Source organism: Malaclemys terrapin, chromosome 7, assembly GCF_027887155.1.
Source record: "Malaclemys terrapin pileata isolate rMalTer1 chromosome 7, rMalTer1.hap1, whole genome shotgun sequence".
NCBI lineage: Eukaryota > Metazoa > Chordata > Testudines > Emydidae > Malaclemys > Malaclemys terrapin.
Window position 1 is genome coordinate 127,249,863 of NC_071511.1, and position 18,039 is coordinate 127,267,901.

At 62.8% G+C, this 18,039-nt stretch overlaps 1 protein-coding gene across 2 annotated transcripts; it reads left to right on the plus strand.

Annotated features, from left to right (window-relative positions):
* Positions 1-1,578: 1,578 nt before the first annotated feature.
* GOLGA7B (golgin A7 family member B) lies at positions 1,579-17,957 on the plus strand. 2 transcript variants are annotated; one of them, XM_054034647.1, is made up of 5 exons: positions 1,579-1,706; positions 8,394-8,519; positions 11,101-11,253; positions 14,663-14,764; positions 16,556-17,957. In XM_054034647.1, the coding sequence occupies exons 1-5, from the start codon at positions 1,695-1,697 to the stop codon at positions 16,640-16,642; spliced, it is 480 nt and encodes a 159-aa protein (XP_053890622.1). In that variant the 5' UTR covers positions 1,579-1,694; the 3' UTR covers positions 16,643-17,957. The 2 variants fall into 2 exon arrangements, with proteins under 2 accessions (XP_053890622.1, XP_053890621.1); XM_054034646.1 differs by lacking the exon at positions 16,556-17,957 and having other exon boundaries at positions 1,580-1,706; positions 14,663-14,945.
* The last annotated feature ends 82 nt before the right edge of the window (positions 17,958-18,039 follow it).

Genomic DNA, 18,039 nt, shown 5'->3' on the forward strand with positions numbered 1-18,039 from the left:
GCAGGAAGCTTCCCCTGCTTCCACCTTCCTGGGTCTGACCTCGGAGCATTCAGCATCCCCTTCTCACACCGTGTGCTTCCCACAGCGAGTCTGCACAGGCAGGGCCCTGCCCCCCACTCCGCAGCCAGCAGTGACTCTCAGCCAGCCGGGAAAACAGAAGGTTTATTAGTTGACAGGACACAGCATAGGACAGAGCTTGTCAGCACAGAAATCAGTGACTTTCAGCCAAGTCCATCTTGGGGAGAGGGGAGCCCAGAGCCAGCGCTCTGCCCTCCCCCTGCACCCCAAGCCAGCCGAGACCAACTCACTTCCAGCTTGACAAAGCCCTGGCTGGGATGATTTAGTTGGGAATTGGTCCTGCTCTGAGCAGGGGGTTGGACTAGATGACCTCCTGAGGTCCCTTCCAACCCTGAGATTCTATGATTCTATGATTCTATGTACCTGGAGGGACAGACGGACAGGCAGGTGGGCACTGCACCTCTGTCATGGTGACCTGGGTAAGCAGCAGGCCCCGGCACTGGCTGACGGTGCTGCGGCAGGAGCCCTCACAGATACCAGCTGTGACAAAGTGGGAATTGTTTCCAATATTTGGATGAAGCCTGTGCATGACTCAGTTTCCCCTAGTGTGGCAGGGCTCCCTAGCGGGTAGAAAGGGGGGTTGTTTTCTGCAGCAGCTCAGAGCCACAGGGGTGACTGGTGCTGTCTGAGAAGACAATGGCCAATCCAGCCCCCACCCCGGCACCCGCAGGCCAGGCCACGCAGAGAGCTTGTGTGGGGGCCTGAGGTGAAGGCTGGCCCAGTAGGGGCTTTGCACTGCCAGCACTGGGCTCTGGGCACCACCATACCCCACCCCAGGCCCTGCAAGCTGGACCCAGGGCCGGGGGGGGGGGGTAGAGCACGAGGCGGTTATTCCCCCCCAGGGGGTCTGAGCCCTTGGGTGGAGGGGGGCAATGCTCGGGCACCCCAGGCTCATGCAAACACTGGGCTCTGCTCCCCCCCCCACAGGAGGCGCCTTCCCAGGGCGCAGGGGGCGGCAGGGGCCCTGCCAGGCCGGGGCTGCCCGACCCTGCTGCTCCGACCCCGCCGCGCCCCCCCCCCCCCCGCCGCGACAGCCGTGCACGGGGGGACCGGGCGGCAGCTGGTGGGGGGGCGAGCGGCTCCCCCCGGAGCCGCCTGTCGCCGAGCCGGGCCGGGCCGGGCCGGGCGCCGCTGGGTCCCGGAGTCCTGCGCTCCGAGCGCCCCCCCCCGGGGACCGTCCCCCCCGCACCGGGATCGGCTCCCCCGCACAGGGCCCCCCCCCCCGCCCCGGGCCCCGAGCGCCCCCAGAGCCCCCCCCCCAGCGCCGGGCTCCGCCCCCCCCCGCACAGGGCCCCCCCAGCGCCGGGCTCCGAGCGCCCCCAGAGCCCCCCCCCGCGCCGGGCTCCGCCCCCCCGCCCCGGGCCCCGAGCGCCCCGAGCCCCCCCCCCCCCAGCGCCGGGCTCCGCCCCCCCCCCCCCCCGCACTGGGCCCCCCCCAGCGCCGGGCCCCGAGCGCCCCCAGAGCCCCCCTCCGCGCCGGGCTCCGCCCCCCCGCACCGGGCCCCCCCCGTTCCCAGCATCCGGGGCCGCCGCGCAGGCTCAGCCCCGGTTCTGCGCCTCGCTCCGGGCTCCGGGCAGCGGCTTCAGCACCAGGGACAGCGCCCGCCGGTCCGCGCCATGGCCAGCGAGGTGAGCGGGGCCGGGGGCGCAGCCGGGCGGGTACCGGGGGGCGGACACGGGGCGGCGGGCGGTGCGTGGCGGCTCCTGGCTGCAGCCCGGCGGCTCCGAGGAACCGTCCGGCTCGTCCCCGAGCAGCCCGGCACCTGCAGCCTGCGGGCAGGGAGCGGAGCTGGTCCAGAGGGGACGGTGCGGGGCCCGGAGCTGGGGGGGGTGTCCCAGGGGCTGCCCGGAGCTGGGGGGGGGGGTCCCAGGGGCTGCCGGGAGCTGGGGGGTTCCAGGGGCTGCCCGGAGATGGGGGGGGGGGGGTTCCAGGAGCTGCCGGGAGCTGGGGGGGGGGGGTCCAGGAGCTGCCAGGAGCTGGGGGGGGGGGTCCCAGGGGCTGCCGGGAGCTGGGGGGGGGGTTCCAGGAGCTGCCGGGAGCTGGGGGGGGGGTTCCAGAGGCTACCCCAAGCTGAGGGAGGGGGCTCCGGGGGCTGCTCGGAGCTGGGAGGATTCCAGGGGCTGCCTGGAGTGGGGGGGTCCTAGAGGCTGCCCGGAGCTGGGAGGGGGGTCAGGATCTGGGTGGGGTTCCAGGGGCTGCCTGGAGTGGGGGGGTGTCCCAGAGGCTACCCCAAGCTGAGGGGCGGGCTCCGGGGGCTGCCCGGAGCTGGTCCTTGTCTACTCTATGGCAAAGCAGCTGTTTCCTTGGACTCCCGACCTGTGCGCCAACCTCCCCGGCCCAAATGGGGTGGAGCCACATGGGGGCAGGAGTGAGATGGGGTCAGCACAGCCCCCCCATGGGCTGCTCTCTTTGGCCCCCACTCCCTCCCTGCCCAATCCCGGCTGTTGTCCTGCACCCATCCCCGGGGCGTCCCGACGCCTTCCACGGAGAATCCACAGCAAGACCAAATCCCAGCGGGCTCCCTGCCTCTCTGGGTCCCAGCTCAGCTCGGGGGCAGAGGGGGTGGTCAGTGGAGGGGATGTGGGGCAGGAGGGGCAGTATTGGGGTAGAGGGGCCTGAGGCCAGGCCGGGACAGCGGAGGAAGTGGGGGGCAGGGTTGAGAGGGGTTCAACAGGGATTAATGCACCTCACGCAGCATCTGCAGTGACGCTTGCCCAGCGCTGTGAGAACGGGCGGGTTGATTAGCTGCTTGGCCCGGGGAGCCCAGAGCCCAGAGCAGCGTCTGGAGCAGCCAGCCCAATCCCCCAGCCGCTGTCTCTGCTGGCCTTCGCTAGGCCCAGCCAAGAGCCCAGCCTCTCCCAGAGCCCCCCGTTATTCCCTGCTGCCACCCCCCCGGGCCACGCTGAGGGTGCAGGCCCCTCGCTCTGGGCTGCGGGGTGGCGGCGTTCTGCCCATTGGGGGTTCCAAGGTCCTCTCGCATTTTTCCCTCGTGGGTTGGCCACGACCAGGCCGTTCGGTGATCCATTGTCTGCGCAAACCAACAGCTCGCGGCTGCCCTGGGAGCAAATGGAACCCTTTGTCGCAGAGTATCGGGGGACTCTGGGCCCTGCATCCCCGGCTTCCTGCGATTCACCATGACTCTCAGCCAGCCAGTAAAGCAGAAGGTTTATTTGGATGACAGGAATACAGTCCAAGATAGGTCTTGCAGGCACAGACAACAGGGCCCCCCTCAGTTAGGTCCATCTGGGGGTCCCAGGCATCCCAGCCCCCCTTGGGAGGTCAGAGCAATCTCTGCCTCCCAGCTCCCAAGACTCTGCCTTCAGCCACCCCTCCCACAGCCTTTGTTCAGTTTCCCGGGCTAAGGAGTCACCTGGCCTTCAACCCCTTCCTGGGTTCTCATGTTACACACTCTGGTATGCGCCCTCGGGCCATCTCCCATCCTCCAATGCAGACTATCCCAGCCACACTCCCCTGTCAGCATTCACAGACCACAGTGAGAACAGGCCCAGTTCGTCACACCCTTTCCCCCATGGGAGCCATGCAGAGCATGGAGGTGTGACGAACTGGGCCTGTTCTCACGGTGGTCTGTGAATGCTGACAGGGGAGTGTTCTGGGATAGTCTGCATTGCAGGATGGGATCTGCCCGAGGGCGCCCGAGGGCGCATACCTGAGTGTGTAACATGAGAACCCAGGAAGGGGTTGAAGGGGAGGCGACTCCTTAGCCCGGGAAACTGAACAAAGGCTGTGGGAGGGGTCGCCGAAGGCAGAGTGCTGGAAGCAGGCAGGGAGAGAGGGCTGGGGGGCATAGATGGCTCTGACCTCCCAAGGGGGGCTGGGCTTGGATGCCCGGGGACCCCAAGATGGACCTAACTGAGGGGGTCCCTGTTGTCTGTGCCTGCAAGACCTGTCTTGGACTGTATTCCTGTCATCCAAATAAACCTTCTGCTTTACTGGCTGGCTGAGAGTCATGGTGAATCGCAGGAAGCCGGGGGTGCAGGGCCCTGAGTCCCCCAATACTCCGTGACAACTGGTGGCAGCGGTGGGATCTACTGCACCCCGTGGACGGCGCTTCCTGCAGTAAGTGACTGGGGAGCAGTAAAACGAAGGGGGATTGATGGGGACCAGGCGCGCTGAAGAGTGAGAGAGAGACGGTTATTACCCCTGGGAGTGTGTGACCAGCGAGAAGGACTTTTGCAGTAACAGGGTCCCCCGAGGGGATCGCAGCGAGTGGTCCCAGGGGCGGAGGAGTCTGCAGCTCGACCCTGGCAGAGAGGTGGTGACCTCGAGAAGGGCTGGCACACTAGGGGTCCCCCTGGGAACTGTGGGGAGCTTTGAGCACACAGGCCGGTGAGTGGCCAGCAGGAAGATGTATGCCAAGCGGCTTAAGAGCGACCTGGTGGAGCTGTGCAAGCAGAGGCGGCTGCGCATTGGGAGGCTCACCAAAGAACAGCTCATTGCCCAGCTGGAGGCAGAAGATCGCGCGAATGAACTGATCCCTGTGTCTCAGGGAAGCAGCCTGGCAAATGCAGCGCAGGCACCAGTGTCTGTCCCAGCTGGGAGTGGTCAGCCGGCTGCTGAGGGCTTCCCGAGACCCCTCCTTCCTATGCCTAGGGGAAGGGTGGGGAGGAGCCCAGCAAATACCGAAGGCGCCGTGGCCCCCCCGGCCAGCAGGGGGTCCCCCCGGCGAAGCTCGCCGGCCAGCAGAGGATCCTCCCGGCGACGTTCGGCATCCGGGGAGCGGAATTGGCTGGAATGGGAGAAAGAGCTAAAACTGAGAGAGCTGGAGGATCGTGAACAACAGAGACAGCATGAACGGGAGGAGAAAGAGAGACAGCATCAGCGTGAACGGGAGGAGAAAGAGAGACAGCGTCAGCATGAACGGGAGGAGAAAGAGAGACAGCATCAGCGTGAACGGGAGGAGAAAGAGAGACAGCATCAGCGTGAAGAGAGACAGAGACAGCATGAACGGGAGGAGAATGAGAGACAGCGTCAGCATGACCTGGAACTGGCGAGATTGAAGGGCAGCGAACCCCCGGCTGCGGTGAGTGAGGGGGGACCCAGGACTGCACGGAGCTTTGATAAGTGCATCATGGCCCCATACAAGGAGGGGGAGGACATGGATGACTTCCTGGAGGCCTTTGAGACGGCCTGCGAGCTGCACCGTGTGGACCCCGCGGACAGACTCCGGGTCCTTACCCCCTTACTGGACCCCAAATCCGTGGCATTGTACCGCCAACTGGGAGAGGCAGAGAAAGGGGACTACGAACTATTCAAAAGGGCCCTGCTACGAGAGTTTGGGCTGACTCCTGAGATGTACCGGGAAAGGTTCCGGAGTCAGGATAAAACCCCTGAGATCTCATATCTGCAACTAGCCGCCCGCATGGAGAGATACGCCAGCAAGTGGGCTGGTGGGGCCCAGACGAAGGAGGACCTGATTAAACTGCTGGTACTGGAGCAACTGTATGACCGGTGCCCATCCGACCTGAGGCTGTGGTTGGTGGACAGAAAGCCAGAGAACCCGCGACACGCCGGGCAGCTGGCTGATGAGTTTGTAAAGAGCCGGTCAGGAGATAAAAGGGAGGAGTCCCAAAGGAACAGTCCCACCACAACGCAGAGAGAGAGTCACCATGGGACCTCCCCATGGGAAAATACAGAAAAAACCCATCAGAGGGGAGCATCCGGCATCAGGACCATCCGACCTACTCAGGGGGACCCATGGGACATGGGCTGCTACCACTGTGGCCAAAAGGGCCACATACGGGCCCAGTGCCCTAGGCTCAGGGACAGACTGAGCAGACCGAACCCACAGAGGGTTAACTGGGTAGAGACCCAGCCCGGCGAAAGGCAGCATTCCCAGGGAAGAGGGGCTGGCAGAGTACCACCTGCTAAGGAGGGAGGAGAGCTCCAGGCCAGCTCCTCTAGGGGGCTGGATGCTCCAGACTCAGGGTTTTTGGTTTATATGGTAGGCGCGGGGCTGTCCCTCCGGAGAGAGTACCTTGTTCCCCTGGAGGTGGATGGGAGGAAGGTCAGTGGATACTGGGATACGGGCGCAGAGGTGACGCTGGCCCGGCCCGAGGTGGTGGCCCCAGATCAGGTGGTGCCCAACACCTACCTGACCCTGACGGGGGTGGGCGGAACACCAGTCAAAGTACCCGTGGCAAGGGTACACCTGAAGTGGGGGGCCAAGGAGGGCCCCAAGGATGTGGGGGTACACCCGTATTTGCCCACTGAGGTATTGATGGGGGGGGACCTGGAGAACTGGCCAAGCAACCCCCAAAAGGCACTGGTTGTGACCCGCAGTCAGAGCCGGCGAGGGGCACTGCGCCCTGGCCTTGGGGGGGGTGCCTTGCCTGAGGCGCAGGACCCTAACCTGGTGGGGAGGGAACGCCCAGGGACACGGCTCAGGGAGGCTGCAGCTTCAGGCCCAGCGGGCGAGGAAGAGCAGGTGGCCATCCCTGTCCCAGCTGCTGAGTTCCAGGCCGAGTTACAGAGAGACCCCTCCTTGCGGAAGATAAGGGACCTAGCCGACCTCAATGCGGTACAGACCATGGGACGAGGTGGCCGGAAAAGGTTCCTGTGGGAGAAGGGGTTCCTGTACCGAGAATGGGCTCCCCCAGGGGAAATGGAGTCAGGGGGGATCAGGAGGCAGCTGGTGGTACCCCAGAAGTATCGCCGCCAGCTGCTGTGCCGGGCCCATGATATTCCCCTCTCAGGGCACCAGGGAACCTGGCGTACCCAGCAGAGGCTGCTACGGAGCTTTTACTGGCCTGGGGTCTTTGTTACTGTCCGACAGTACTGCGGATCCTGTGACCCCTGTCAGAGGGGGAGGAAGGCCTGGGACAAGGGGAAAACAGCTTTAGGACCCTTGCCCAGCATAAAGGATCCTTTCCAGAGGGTGGCCAAGGTTAAAAGGGCGGCTCTAAACCAAGAGAGCCCAAAGCACAGACCTCCAGACTGGAGCGCTGGGAGAAGACCACAGCCCAGTTGGAACCCCAGAGGTATGGGGGTGGGAAAAGGGCACAGGCCGCATAAACCTTCCCACATGCGAACTGCGAGTGCCATCAAGCACCCCCGACCTAAGGGGGGGCGTGGAACGGAAGGGGCCTGGTGTAACTCCCACCAAGGAACTGGAGGGATGCGGGGGCATCCATGGGAACGGGGGTAGGTTCGAACTTCCCCGGGTCACTGGCTAAAGTGACCCTGCTCAGTTCGGTCTCGAAGGGGGGAGAGATGTGACGAACTGGGCCTGTTCTCACGGTGGTCTGTGAATGCTGACAGGGGAGTGTTCTGGGATAGTCTGCATTGCAGGATGGGATCTGCCCGAGGGCGCCCGAGGGCGCATACCTGAGTGTGTAACATGAGAACCCAGGAAGGGGTTGAAGGGGAGGCGACTCCTTAGCCCGGGAAACTGAACAAAGGCTGTGGGAGGGGTCGCTGAAGGCAGAGTGCTGGAAGCAGGCAGGGAGAGAGGGCTGGGGGGCATAGATGGCTCTGACCTCCCAAGGGGGGCTGGGCTTGGATGCCCGGGGACCCCAAGATGGACCTAACTGAGGGGGTCCCTGTTGTCTGTGCCTGCAAGACCTGTCTTGGACTGTATTCCTGTCATCCAAATAAACCTTCTGCTTTACTGGCTGGCTGAGAGTCATGGTGAATCGCAGGAAGCCGGGGGTGCAGGGCCCTGAGTCCCCCAATACTCCGTGACAGGAGGGAAACTGAGGCACATAGGGATATTAAATATTACAGAAAAGTCCCACTTTGTCGCAGATGGGCTGTCCCTGCCCTGGCTTGCAGAGTGAGTGTTTCCCCCTTGCTGGTCCTAGGCCTGGTCATGGAGCTGGGGGGTCTCCTCCAGGAGGAGGCGCAGCCTCCAGGCTCTCTCCCCGTGATGCTGACCCCTTAGCGAGGAGAAAGGAGCACCCCAAAGACACCCTGCAAGGTCCGTCCCCTCCCCAAGCTGGGGCTAGGGCCAATGCAGGGCAGTGTCTGCAAGGGGCAGCAGGGTGCGCGCGGAGGGGGTGCAGGGGGTGGGGGATGGGACAGGGTGCGCGCGGAGGGCGTGCAGGGGGTGGGGGATGGGATAGGGTGCGCGCGGAGGGGGTGCAGGGGGTGGGGGATGGGACAGGGTGTGCGCGGAGGAGGTACAGGGGGTGGGGGATGGGACAGGGTGTGTCACCCGGTCTTTGCTCCCCAGCTCAGGGCTGCAGTCCTGAGTTCTGCTCAGTGTCGGGATCCCCCTTCCCTTCCCCCGAGTCCTGTGGCAGCCCCCCCGCCCCATCCCTGCCCCTGGGTAACCTGCCGCGCCCCTGTCCCCCCAGGCCCATGACCTGCAGGAGCTGCGGCGAAGCGCCTCGCTGGCCACCAAGGTCTTTGTGCAGCGGGATTACAGCGACGGGACCCTCTGCCAGTTCCAGAACAAGTTCCCCCTGGAGCTGGACAGCCGGGTAGGGAACGCGTTGCCCTGTGCGCTGGCAGGTGGTGGGGCTGGGAGGGGCAGAGCAGGGCCAGGCAGAGCCTCGGGCGAAGGCCCCTGTGACGGGAGTCCCGGGGGCGCCAGGCTGAGGTCACTCAATTAGGGTGAAGTGCACAGGATGGGGCAGACAATCCCCAAACTGGTGGTTATTCTACTACTCGGATTCCCCAAGCCAGCCCCCAACCAGCTGCTGTAACACCTCACTGGTTATCCGGAGCCACCCACAGCTCCCTTAGCAACCCAGCCTTGGGCTCCCACCCTGACACCCAAACCAAATGCAACGAGCGTTACTGAAAATCTTCATCACCAGGGCCGGCTCCAGGCACCAGCTTACCAAGCAAGTGCTTGGGGCCGCCGCTCCGGAGAGGGGCGGCACGTCCAGCTGTTCGGCGGCAATTCGGCGGACGGTCCCTCACTCCTGCTCGGAGCGAAGGACCTCCTGCCGAATTCCCGCCACAGATCGCGATGGCGAGCGCGGCTTTTTTATTTTATTTTTTATTTTATTATTTTTTTTGTTTGGCTGCTTGGGGCAGCCAAAACCCTGGAGCCGGCCCTGTTCATCACATAGAAAGTTCTACCAATCGTGGAGGATCGGACGCCTCACGCACCAGGTTAATGACAGCTTACATCCTGCCAAATACAGGCTGCCAGCCAGTGCTTATTAACGAGACTAAAATGTATTAAAGAAGAACAGAGCAAGAGTGCTGGTTAAAGGTCATTAAACCCCCGGACACGAGTTATAGTTCAATCTCGGGGCGAGCCAGACTGGAACTGGGGACCTCAGGCCTCCCCTGAAGATAACAAGGCCATGGCCGAGGGCTCCCTGGCAGGCTGACACCCCCTGGCAGTAGAATCCCCTATTTCCTGCCTACACCCAGGTCGTTAGTTGCATTGATTAGCAGAAGGCGATGAGCCATTCCAGCAGTTCAGAGACAGTTTACTACAAACTTCCAAGCGCAATAGAGCCAGTGACATTCTTACATTCAGGTTTGATCTAATGCTAATAACCCCCTTTGATCTCTGACTCTAGCTCTAGTGAGAGACAGGAACCAGCTGTTTCCATGGGGAACATCCAGCAAGGGAGAAGGAAACACAGACAATGAGTAGCCCGGCTAATTCTCTGGTTTCCGAGCTCCAGTCTATTTCCCAGCCTTTGTTACTGGTTATAGGGACTGGCCCCTTATTACCACTGACTTCCTTCTCTAACATGCCTTTGAAGGTTGAATTTGGGTCATTTAGCCTACTAGTTGCTTAACCCTTTCTGGCCCTGTGTCACAGCTCCCCCCCCCCCGCTCCTCCCCCAAGTTATTCCTGGTGTCGGCCTGGGGTCCTGAGGCTCTGTGGACTTGTGATCCCTGGGCACGGCCAGCCAGCGGCTCTGGGAAGGGCCTCCCCCCCCCCCCGCCCCCAGCTAGCACAGATGCCAGCACAGCCCTCGGATGGTGCCCGTCACGGACCCCCAGCATCAGTGTTCAGCAACAGCCCCAGGGAGGCCTCCTTCAGGGAGCCAGACCCCCCTAGGGGCTTGCTCTGTCGCTGGGGGAGCCCCTCGGCTTCACCGCCCCCTTGGACCGAGCCTTCAGCACCCCCGGCTCACGCCGTGAGCTCCCTTCAGCGCGTCCACTGGAGAGAGACATGGACCCCAGGGGGCGCAATGCCCCCCACCTCCAGCACCTGCCGGGGCGCAGCCGGCGCGGTTACAGCAGGGGGTTAGGAGGGGCTGGACCCCAGCGAGGCAGGTCTTGAGTAGCACCCCGAGCAGGAGGCTACAGCCTGGTCCAGCTTGGTCAGCCCAGAGCCCCAGCCAAGCAGTGTCCACCCTTGGCTCCCGCTCTGTGTTCAAATTCCCGGCCAGCCCTAACTGGCTTCTCCTCAGCCCTTTGTCCAGCTGGTCACACCCGGCCGGCTTCCTGGGGAGTGGGGGGTCCATTGTCTTCATGGGCCCCCCAGTGACCTGGGTCCCAAACCTGAGCCAGCCAGGAACCATTCCCACCTTTCCCCACCACCTAGATATCCATGCAGCACATAGGGGAAACTGAGGCACACACCGCATGCATACAAAATAGTACAGAAAATTCCCACGCTGGCACTTTCCCCCACCGAGAGCTGCACCCACAACCATGGGGTCTGGGCTGGGGGGCAGCTGGGCCTGGCTGGGGGGCAGCTGTCCAGCCTCACGCTGGGCCAAGTCCTGCATGTGCCCATACGTCTGTGTGCACAGGCCCTGGCTCAGTGTGCGTGAGCAAACTCGCGGGGGTGGGAAGGTGCCCACCCAGGTGTCTGTCTGTGTGCATGTGTATGGGGGGCGCTGTCCTCCCGGGGGGCTCTCTATGGGGCACTGTGATGGCTGTTCCGTGGGTCCCTCATTCCTACCAGCTGAGCTGGTCTGTCTGTGCTCGGGGGTCCTTCAGGGTCAGCTCATTGGGATGTTCACGATGCCCCAGCCCCTGCTGCCGGGCATGGGCTGAGTGCGGCCTGGGCAGGGCTCCCAGTGCTGGCCGGCGGGACCCTGTGTGACCCCCAACGCCCTCACTCGGGTTTCTCTGCCCCAGCTCGAGCGGCAGCTCTTTGAGGAGACAGTGAAGACCCTCAATGGCTTCTACGCCGAGGCCGAGAAGATCGGGGGCAGCTCCTATCTGGAGGGGTGCCTGGCGTGTGCCACAGCCTACTTCATCTTCCTCTGCATGGAGACCCACTACGAGAAGGTAGGGTCGGGCCGGGCCAGGCCGGGCCAGCAGCTGGGTGCCGAGTGCTCAGCCAGGACCCCCATGGCCACAGAGTCGGCCCGGCCGAAATGCAGGGACAAGGCCGCAGCGCCCCTCCCCCAGGTCCCGCCTCCTGCTCTACAGGGGGCAACGGCTGTATTCTCTGCGGTGACCCCCTCCCTCCTTCCTGGCAGGGTCCCCAGGCGGCTCGGAAGGGAAATTCTCCCCGGGTACCCCCCGTGCCAGCCAGCCGGAGCCTGCCCAGGCAGTGATGTGGGAACACTTTTAACAGTGGGGTGCTGAAAGCCAGTTCCCTTCCCCTGTCCTTGCCCCCCTCAGAGCTGGGGCCAGGAGCAGGCTGTGTCTCTGGGGGGGGGGCAGACAGGGGTAAGGGGGCCACTGCTGGGGTTGGGTGCCTGGTCCCCGGGCGTGGGGCTGGGAGCCGGGACCCCGGGCGTGGGGCTGGGAGCAGGGATCCCGGGCGGGGGGCTGGGAGCCGGGACCCCGGGCGGGGGGCTGGGAGCAGGGAGCCCACATGCAGGGTCAGGAGTGGGGCCCTGTGTGAAACCTGGGGCTGCTGCACAATGTTCCCGCTAATTTTTCCATCCATGTGCGCAATGAATTTTGTTCTGTGCAGCACCAATGTGGAGGTGATGCCGAGGTCTGGGGGCCTTGGGACTTCCTCGGGTTATGTGGGAAAGCTGCCAGCTGAGCTCAGAGTAGTACAGTTAGCAGCAAGTGCAGCGGTAAGAAAGGATCTACTAGAGTTGCATAATAATGAATGGGACCGAGAAGGTGAACCGGGAGCTCCTCTGAACCCTTTCAGTCCAAGAACAAGGTGACATTCAACCAAAATGAAAAGCAACACGTCTAAAACTGAGAGGAGACATTTTTTAACATCATGAATCATTGACTTGTGGAACTCACTGCGACACCTGTGCACAGGCGTTTCTAAGCATTCATAAGCACTCTGGAGACATTTAAGAGTAGGTTGGATAAATGTCTATCAGGGATGGTCTAGACAGTATTTGGTCCTGCCATGCGGGCAGGGGACTGGACTCGATGACCTCTCGAGGTCCCTTCCAGTCGTGTTTATATGAATAATACCCCGTCTCCAGAGCAAGCAATGCTCCATGGAGAGCCCCTGTTGCTACCTACGGCAGGAGGGAGACAAATATTAAAAATTACTTCCCTTTCTGCAGCTCCCTCTGCCCTTCTCCTCCCTGTGCCTGACCAATCCTGCTCCTCCCTAGCCCCCGCTGCCCACTGCCGCTCCCTTCCCGCTGCCCCCATCTCCAGCCCAGCCCAGCCCATGGTGAGTGGCTGATGGCAACTCAGCTCACTGCCGGGTCTGGGACGACACTAAGCACAGGAAACAGTGCAGAGCCGTGCCCGGAGCCGAACGCGCTAGCTCAGGGCCTCTCTCCTCAAGGACAGCAGCCCCTTCTCTCAAAATACTCTCTTCCCCCAGCATCAGAAAGACAGCCCAGCCCCGAGAGTGGGAGTGGGTGCCTTTTATAAGCCTGAGGGACAGTGTGGGTGAGTGGATCTGTGGGTGTGCAGGGAAATGAGTGTGAGCAGATCTGTGGGTGTGTGGGGAATTGAGTGTGAGCAGATGTGTGGGTGAGTGAGTGTGAGTGGATCTGTGCGTGTGCAGGGAAGTGAATGCGAGCGGACCTGTGGGTGTGTGGGGAAATGAGTGTGAGCGGATCTGTGGGTGTGCGGGGAAGTGAATGCGAGCGGACCTGTGGGTGTGTGGGGAAATGAGTGTGAGCAGATATGTGGGTGTGTGGGGAAGTGAGTGTGAGCGGACCTGTGGGTGTGCAGGGAAGTGAATGTGAGCGGACCTGTGGGTGTGTGGGGAAATGAGTGTGAGCAGATGTGTGGGTGAGTGAGCGTGAGTGGATCTGTGGGTGTGCAGGGAAGTGAGTGTGAGCAGATCTGTGGGTGTGCGGGGAAGTGAGTGTGAGCAGATGCGTGGGTTTGCGCGAATCCTGAGTGGAAGAAGAGGGTGGATCGGATCCATGAAATCGAGTGAGCTGACGGGAAAGGGAAGGAAATAGACGCACAATCTGGTACAATAACGTTCGGCTAAAGGAAGCTCTAGGACTATTGGTTTATTGCTTTGGCGTCTCATTAACAAGGTTTCGTAGCCCGGCAGGTTCCTGACCCATCCAGTCCACACCAAACACAAACCCTGGTGGCTGGAGGAGTAATAATAAAACTACTAATCAGTTGCGCCTCTTCCCGCTGAGTTTAGACGTAACCGCCCAAGAGCGAGTTTGACGCAGGTAAATCTCAGCCCCGTTGTCCAGCCGGCGGAGCCCTGGGCGGCCTCGCAGACGTGCCCCTTAGCGGGACCCAAGTGCTGGAGCGCCCCCAGGAATCACACGCACACACAGTACAGTCAGGGGGTATTGACCGCGCCCTACCAGGGAAAATGCCCCCTAGGGCCACGGGCCCCACTGCCCCAGTCACCACTGGCATGGGGTGTCCCTTGGGCCGCGCACTCCTGGGGCCTGGCTACATGAGACTCGTGGGGGACGAGGCAGCCGGTGATACAGTCCCCAGCCCTTACCCCGCCCTCAGGGCACAGAGCAGGGGTCTCCTAAGGGCGGTTACTCAGCGAGGGCCCCTCGGGCTCTGAGAGGGGGCTGGGTGCTGCAGAGGGCCCCCCTCATCACACAGGCATCAGGTTGCTGCTGGGCCCGGCTTGCCCTCCCCACAAGGGGCCCCTGCCCCCACGCTCGGCCCTGTGCCCCACAGGCGGCAGCCCCAGAGCCGTGGGGCTTGGGGTTAATGGTCTGGGCAGGCACTGGGGGGGTAACTCAGCCCAGCAAAGCTCTGCCCTGGGGATCCTCTCGGGCAGGGAAAGGCCCAGCTGAGGGGTGTTGCTGGCAGGCACCGCAGCTCTCGGGCCTGTGTGAGCCCTGGGACTGCCCCGCTGCCCTGCCCTTTGCAGAACCCCCGCCTGGCTTCTCCCCCTCCCAGCACTCTGGGGGCGGCATCTCACTATTGCTCCAAACTCCAGCTAGTTCTGCTGCCTGGGCGGTCACCAGCCCCCCCTTTCCCTCAGACACTGCCCCTCCTCTGAGCAGGGGCTGGGAGCCAGGACTCCTGGGTTCTAACCCAGCTCTGCCCCTGACTGTGAACGTGGGCCTGTCGTCCCCCCTCGCTGTTCCCAGGATCTCCCCCTTTCCCAAGCGGACAGTGACCTGCCCCCAGAGGCTGTTGCTGTGGGGCGGGCGCAGTGGGGCGGGTGTGCTGGTTAGCCTCAGTGACAGGCAGCACAGGCAAAGGGCCCGATCCCCTGCCAGGGAAGGATGCAGGATGGTGCCCCGGGCCAGGGAGTCACCCAGGTGCGCCTGGGCACGCGGTGCTGACTGGGCTGTCCCCTTTGCCCTCGCAGGTGCTGAAGAAGATCTCCAAGTACATCCAGGAGCAGAACGAGCAGGTGTATGCGCCACGGGGCCTGCTGCTCACCGACCCCGTGGAGCGGGGCATGCGGGTCGTATCCTCCTGGGATGGACGGGCGGGTGGGCACAGGGCAGGGAAGGTGGGCATGGGTGAGCCTGGTGGGATGGGCACGGGCACCGCTGCCCGGCGCGATGCTCTGACAGTGGTGCACATGGCTCATAGAATCATAGAATATCAGGGTTGGAAGGGACCTCAGGAGGTCATCTAGTCCAACCCCCTGCTCAAAGCAGGACTAATTCCCAGCTAAATCATCCCAGCCAGGGCTTTGTCAAGCCGGGCCTTAAAAACCTCCAAGGAAGGAGACTCCACCACCTCCCTAGGTAACGCATTCCAGTGTTTCACCACCCTCCTAGTGAAATAGTTTTTCCTGATATCCAACCTGGACCTCCCCCACCGCAACTTGAGACCATTGCTCCTTGTTCTGTCATCTGCCACCACTGAGAACAGCCGAGCTCCATCCTCTTTGGAACCCCCCTTCAGGTAGTTGAAGGCTGCTATCAAATCCCCCCTCATTCTTCTCTTCTGGAGACTAAACAATCCCAGTTCCCTCAGCCTCTCCTCATAAGTCATGTGCTCCAGACCCCTAATCATTTTTGTTGCCCTCCGCTGGACTCTTTCCAATTTTTCCACATCCTTCTTGTAGTGTGGGGCCCAAAACTGGACACAGTATTCCAGATGAGGCCTCACCAATGTCGAATAAAGGGGAACGATCACGTTCCTCGATCTGCTGGCAATGCCCCTACTTATACAGCCCAAAATGCCGTTAGCCTTCTTGGCAACAAGGGCACACTGTTGACTCATATCCAGCTTCTCGTCCACTGTGACCCCTAGGTCCTTTTCAGCAGAACTGCTGCCTAGCCATTCGGTCCCTAGTCTGTAGCAGTGCATGGGATTCTTCCGTCCTAAGTGCAGGACTCTGCACTTGTCCTTGTTGAACCTCATCAGGTTTTTTTCTGCCCAATCCTCTAATTTGTCTAGGTCCCTCTGTATCCGATCCCTACCCTCTAGTGTATCTACCACGCCTCCTAGTTTAGTGTCATCTGCAAACTTGCTGAGAGTGCAGTCCACACCATCCTCCAGATCATTAATAAAGATATTAAACAAAACCGGCCCCAGGACCGACCCTTGGGGCACTCCACTTGAAACCGGCTGCCAACTAGACATGGAGCCGTTGATCACTACCCGTTGAGCCCGACGATCTAGCCAGCTTTCTATCCACCTTACAGTCCATTCATCCAGCCCATACTTCTTTAACTTGGCGGCAAGAATACTGTGGGAGACAGTATCAAAAGCTTTGCTAAAGTCAAGGAATAACACATCCACTGCTTTCCCCTCATCCACAGAGCCAGTTATCTCATCATAGAAGGCAATTAGGTTAGTCAGGCACGACTTCCCCTTCGTGAATCCATGCTGACTGTTCCTGATCACTTTCCTCTCCTCTAAATGTTTCATAATTGATTCCTTGAGGACCTGCTCCATGATTTTTCCAGGGACTGAGGTGAGGCTGACTGGCCTGTAGTTCCCCGGATCCTCCTCCTTCCCTTTGTTAAAGATGGGCACTACATTAGCCTTTTTCCAGTCATCCGGGACCTCCCCCGATCGCCAGGAGTTTGTGCAGCTGCAGCAAACGGGCCCCTCTCTGCAACGCCAGCTCTGTCCCGAGCCCAAGACTGGCCCCTGCCCTGGCACTCAGCTACCCCCCCCAGTCCCCCCGGGGCACAGGGCTGGAGGGCCCCGGCTGACCCTGGGAACTGGGAGCAGATACTGGCACAGCCCTGCCTGCCCGTCCCCCTTGTCCTGCTGTCTGTCCTTAGCCTGGGCCCAGATCGAGATCTCCATCTATGAGGACAGATGCAGCAGCGGCAGCACCAGCAGCGCCAGCACCAGCAGCGGGGGCGGGGGGGGCCGGTGACTGGCAGGGAGTCCCTGCAGGGACGAAGGCCTCGCCGAGCTCCGCCGGCTGCGGTACCAGAGCACCCGCTTCTGAGCACCCCCGGGAGGGAGGGGCTGCGGGGACCCCAGCGGAGACCTGCTGCCGGAGCGGGGCGAGGGCGCCTTGGGCTGAGCCCCATGGGGCCCCTTGGTAGCCAGCCCAGCCCAGAGCCAATGGGCCTGTCCCAGGACTTGCCCCCAGCCCATGCCCTGGGCAGTGCCCCCTGGGGCATCCCCCTCCCATAAAGCCAAGAGCTGAAGGAGCTGCAGAGGGGGCAGCGGGGGGATCCTGCCCCGGGGGGGCTGCCGGCCGCTGCTCCTGCTGCAGGGAGTGTAGCCCCGGCACACGGCGTCTGCACGGCCCTGCTGTGGCTGGCCAAGCCCCAGGCACCGCCCTGTACGGGGCGCTGTGCCTCCCACCCCAGGCCATGTCCTCCCCCCTCCGCAATCCCCTCCCAGCTAACGACTCCCACTCCATTCCCAGCTGCTTTGGGCCAGAGACCCGGCTTGGTGGGGCCCTGGGGCACCATCCGCCTCGGCTGTCCAGGCACCCGCCCCGCGTGAATGAGCCCATTGGGGACACTGGTGGACGTGCGGGGGAGAGGGAGGGGCTGGGCGGTGACGGCACATCCCAGGGGGTCACCATCCCTCGCCAAACTCCTCCTCAGCCGAAGGGATTGGAGCCCACACCCCGGGGGCTGCATGGCCCAGCCCCGCCCTGCCTGCTCCCCGTCCCTTTCCCTGCATGAGCCCGTCGCTTCCCGCAGCATGAACCGCCCCACCCCAGAGCTCATGGCTCCAGGGCTGGGGCCGTGGCCTGGGGGCTTTGTGCCCCCATCAAAGGTTAAAGTGCTGACCCTACCCACGGGGGAGGAGCGACCCATCACCCCCATCAGGGGCGCCCCCCCAAGGCAGTTTTCCTGGAAGGTGCCCCCCCGCGTCCTGCCTGGGCTGGGGGGTGCCCTGAGCCGGGCCAGCTCCAGGGGGGGCAGGGATGGGGCTAGAGAGGAGAGCCAGGCCCGGCCCTATGGGGCGGGGGCACTGCAGGGAATGGGGCAGAGGGTGACAGGTGAGGTTCCCTGGCCGGGATGATGCCGGAGGCCAAAGTGAATGGCCCATGGACCTGCCCTACGCAGCAGGGGCGCTGCAGAGCCTGGGGCAGAGGGGCGATGGGGCAGGGCTGAGCAGGTATCGCTCTCAGAGGGCTCTGGGACAGCAGGCTGGGGGCACAGAGCACTGGGAACGGCCCCTGCCCCCCCCCCCCCCCCGGACACACAATAAACCTTGTGCTGCCAGCCCTGCTGCTGCACCACTTCCTCCCGCGTCGAGGGGACGAGGGAAGCGGGCAGCGGGGGGGCCCTGCTGGCTGGGGGGGGG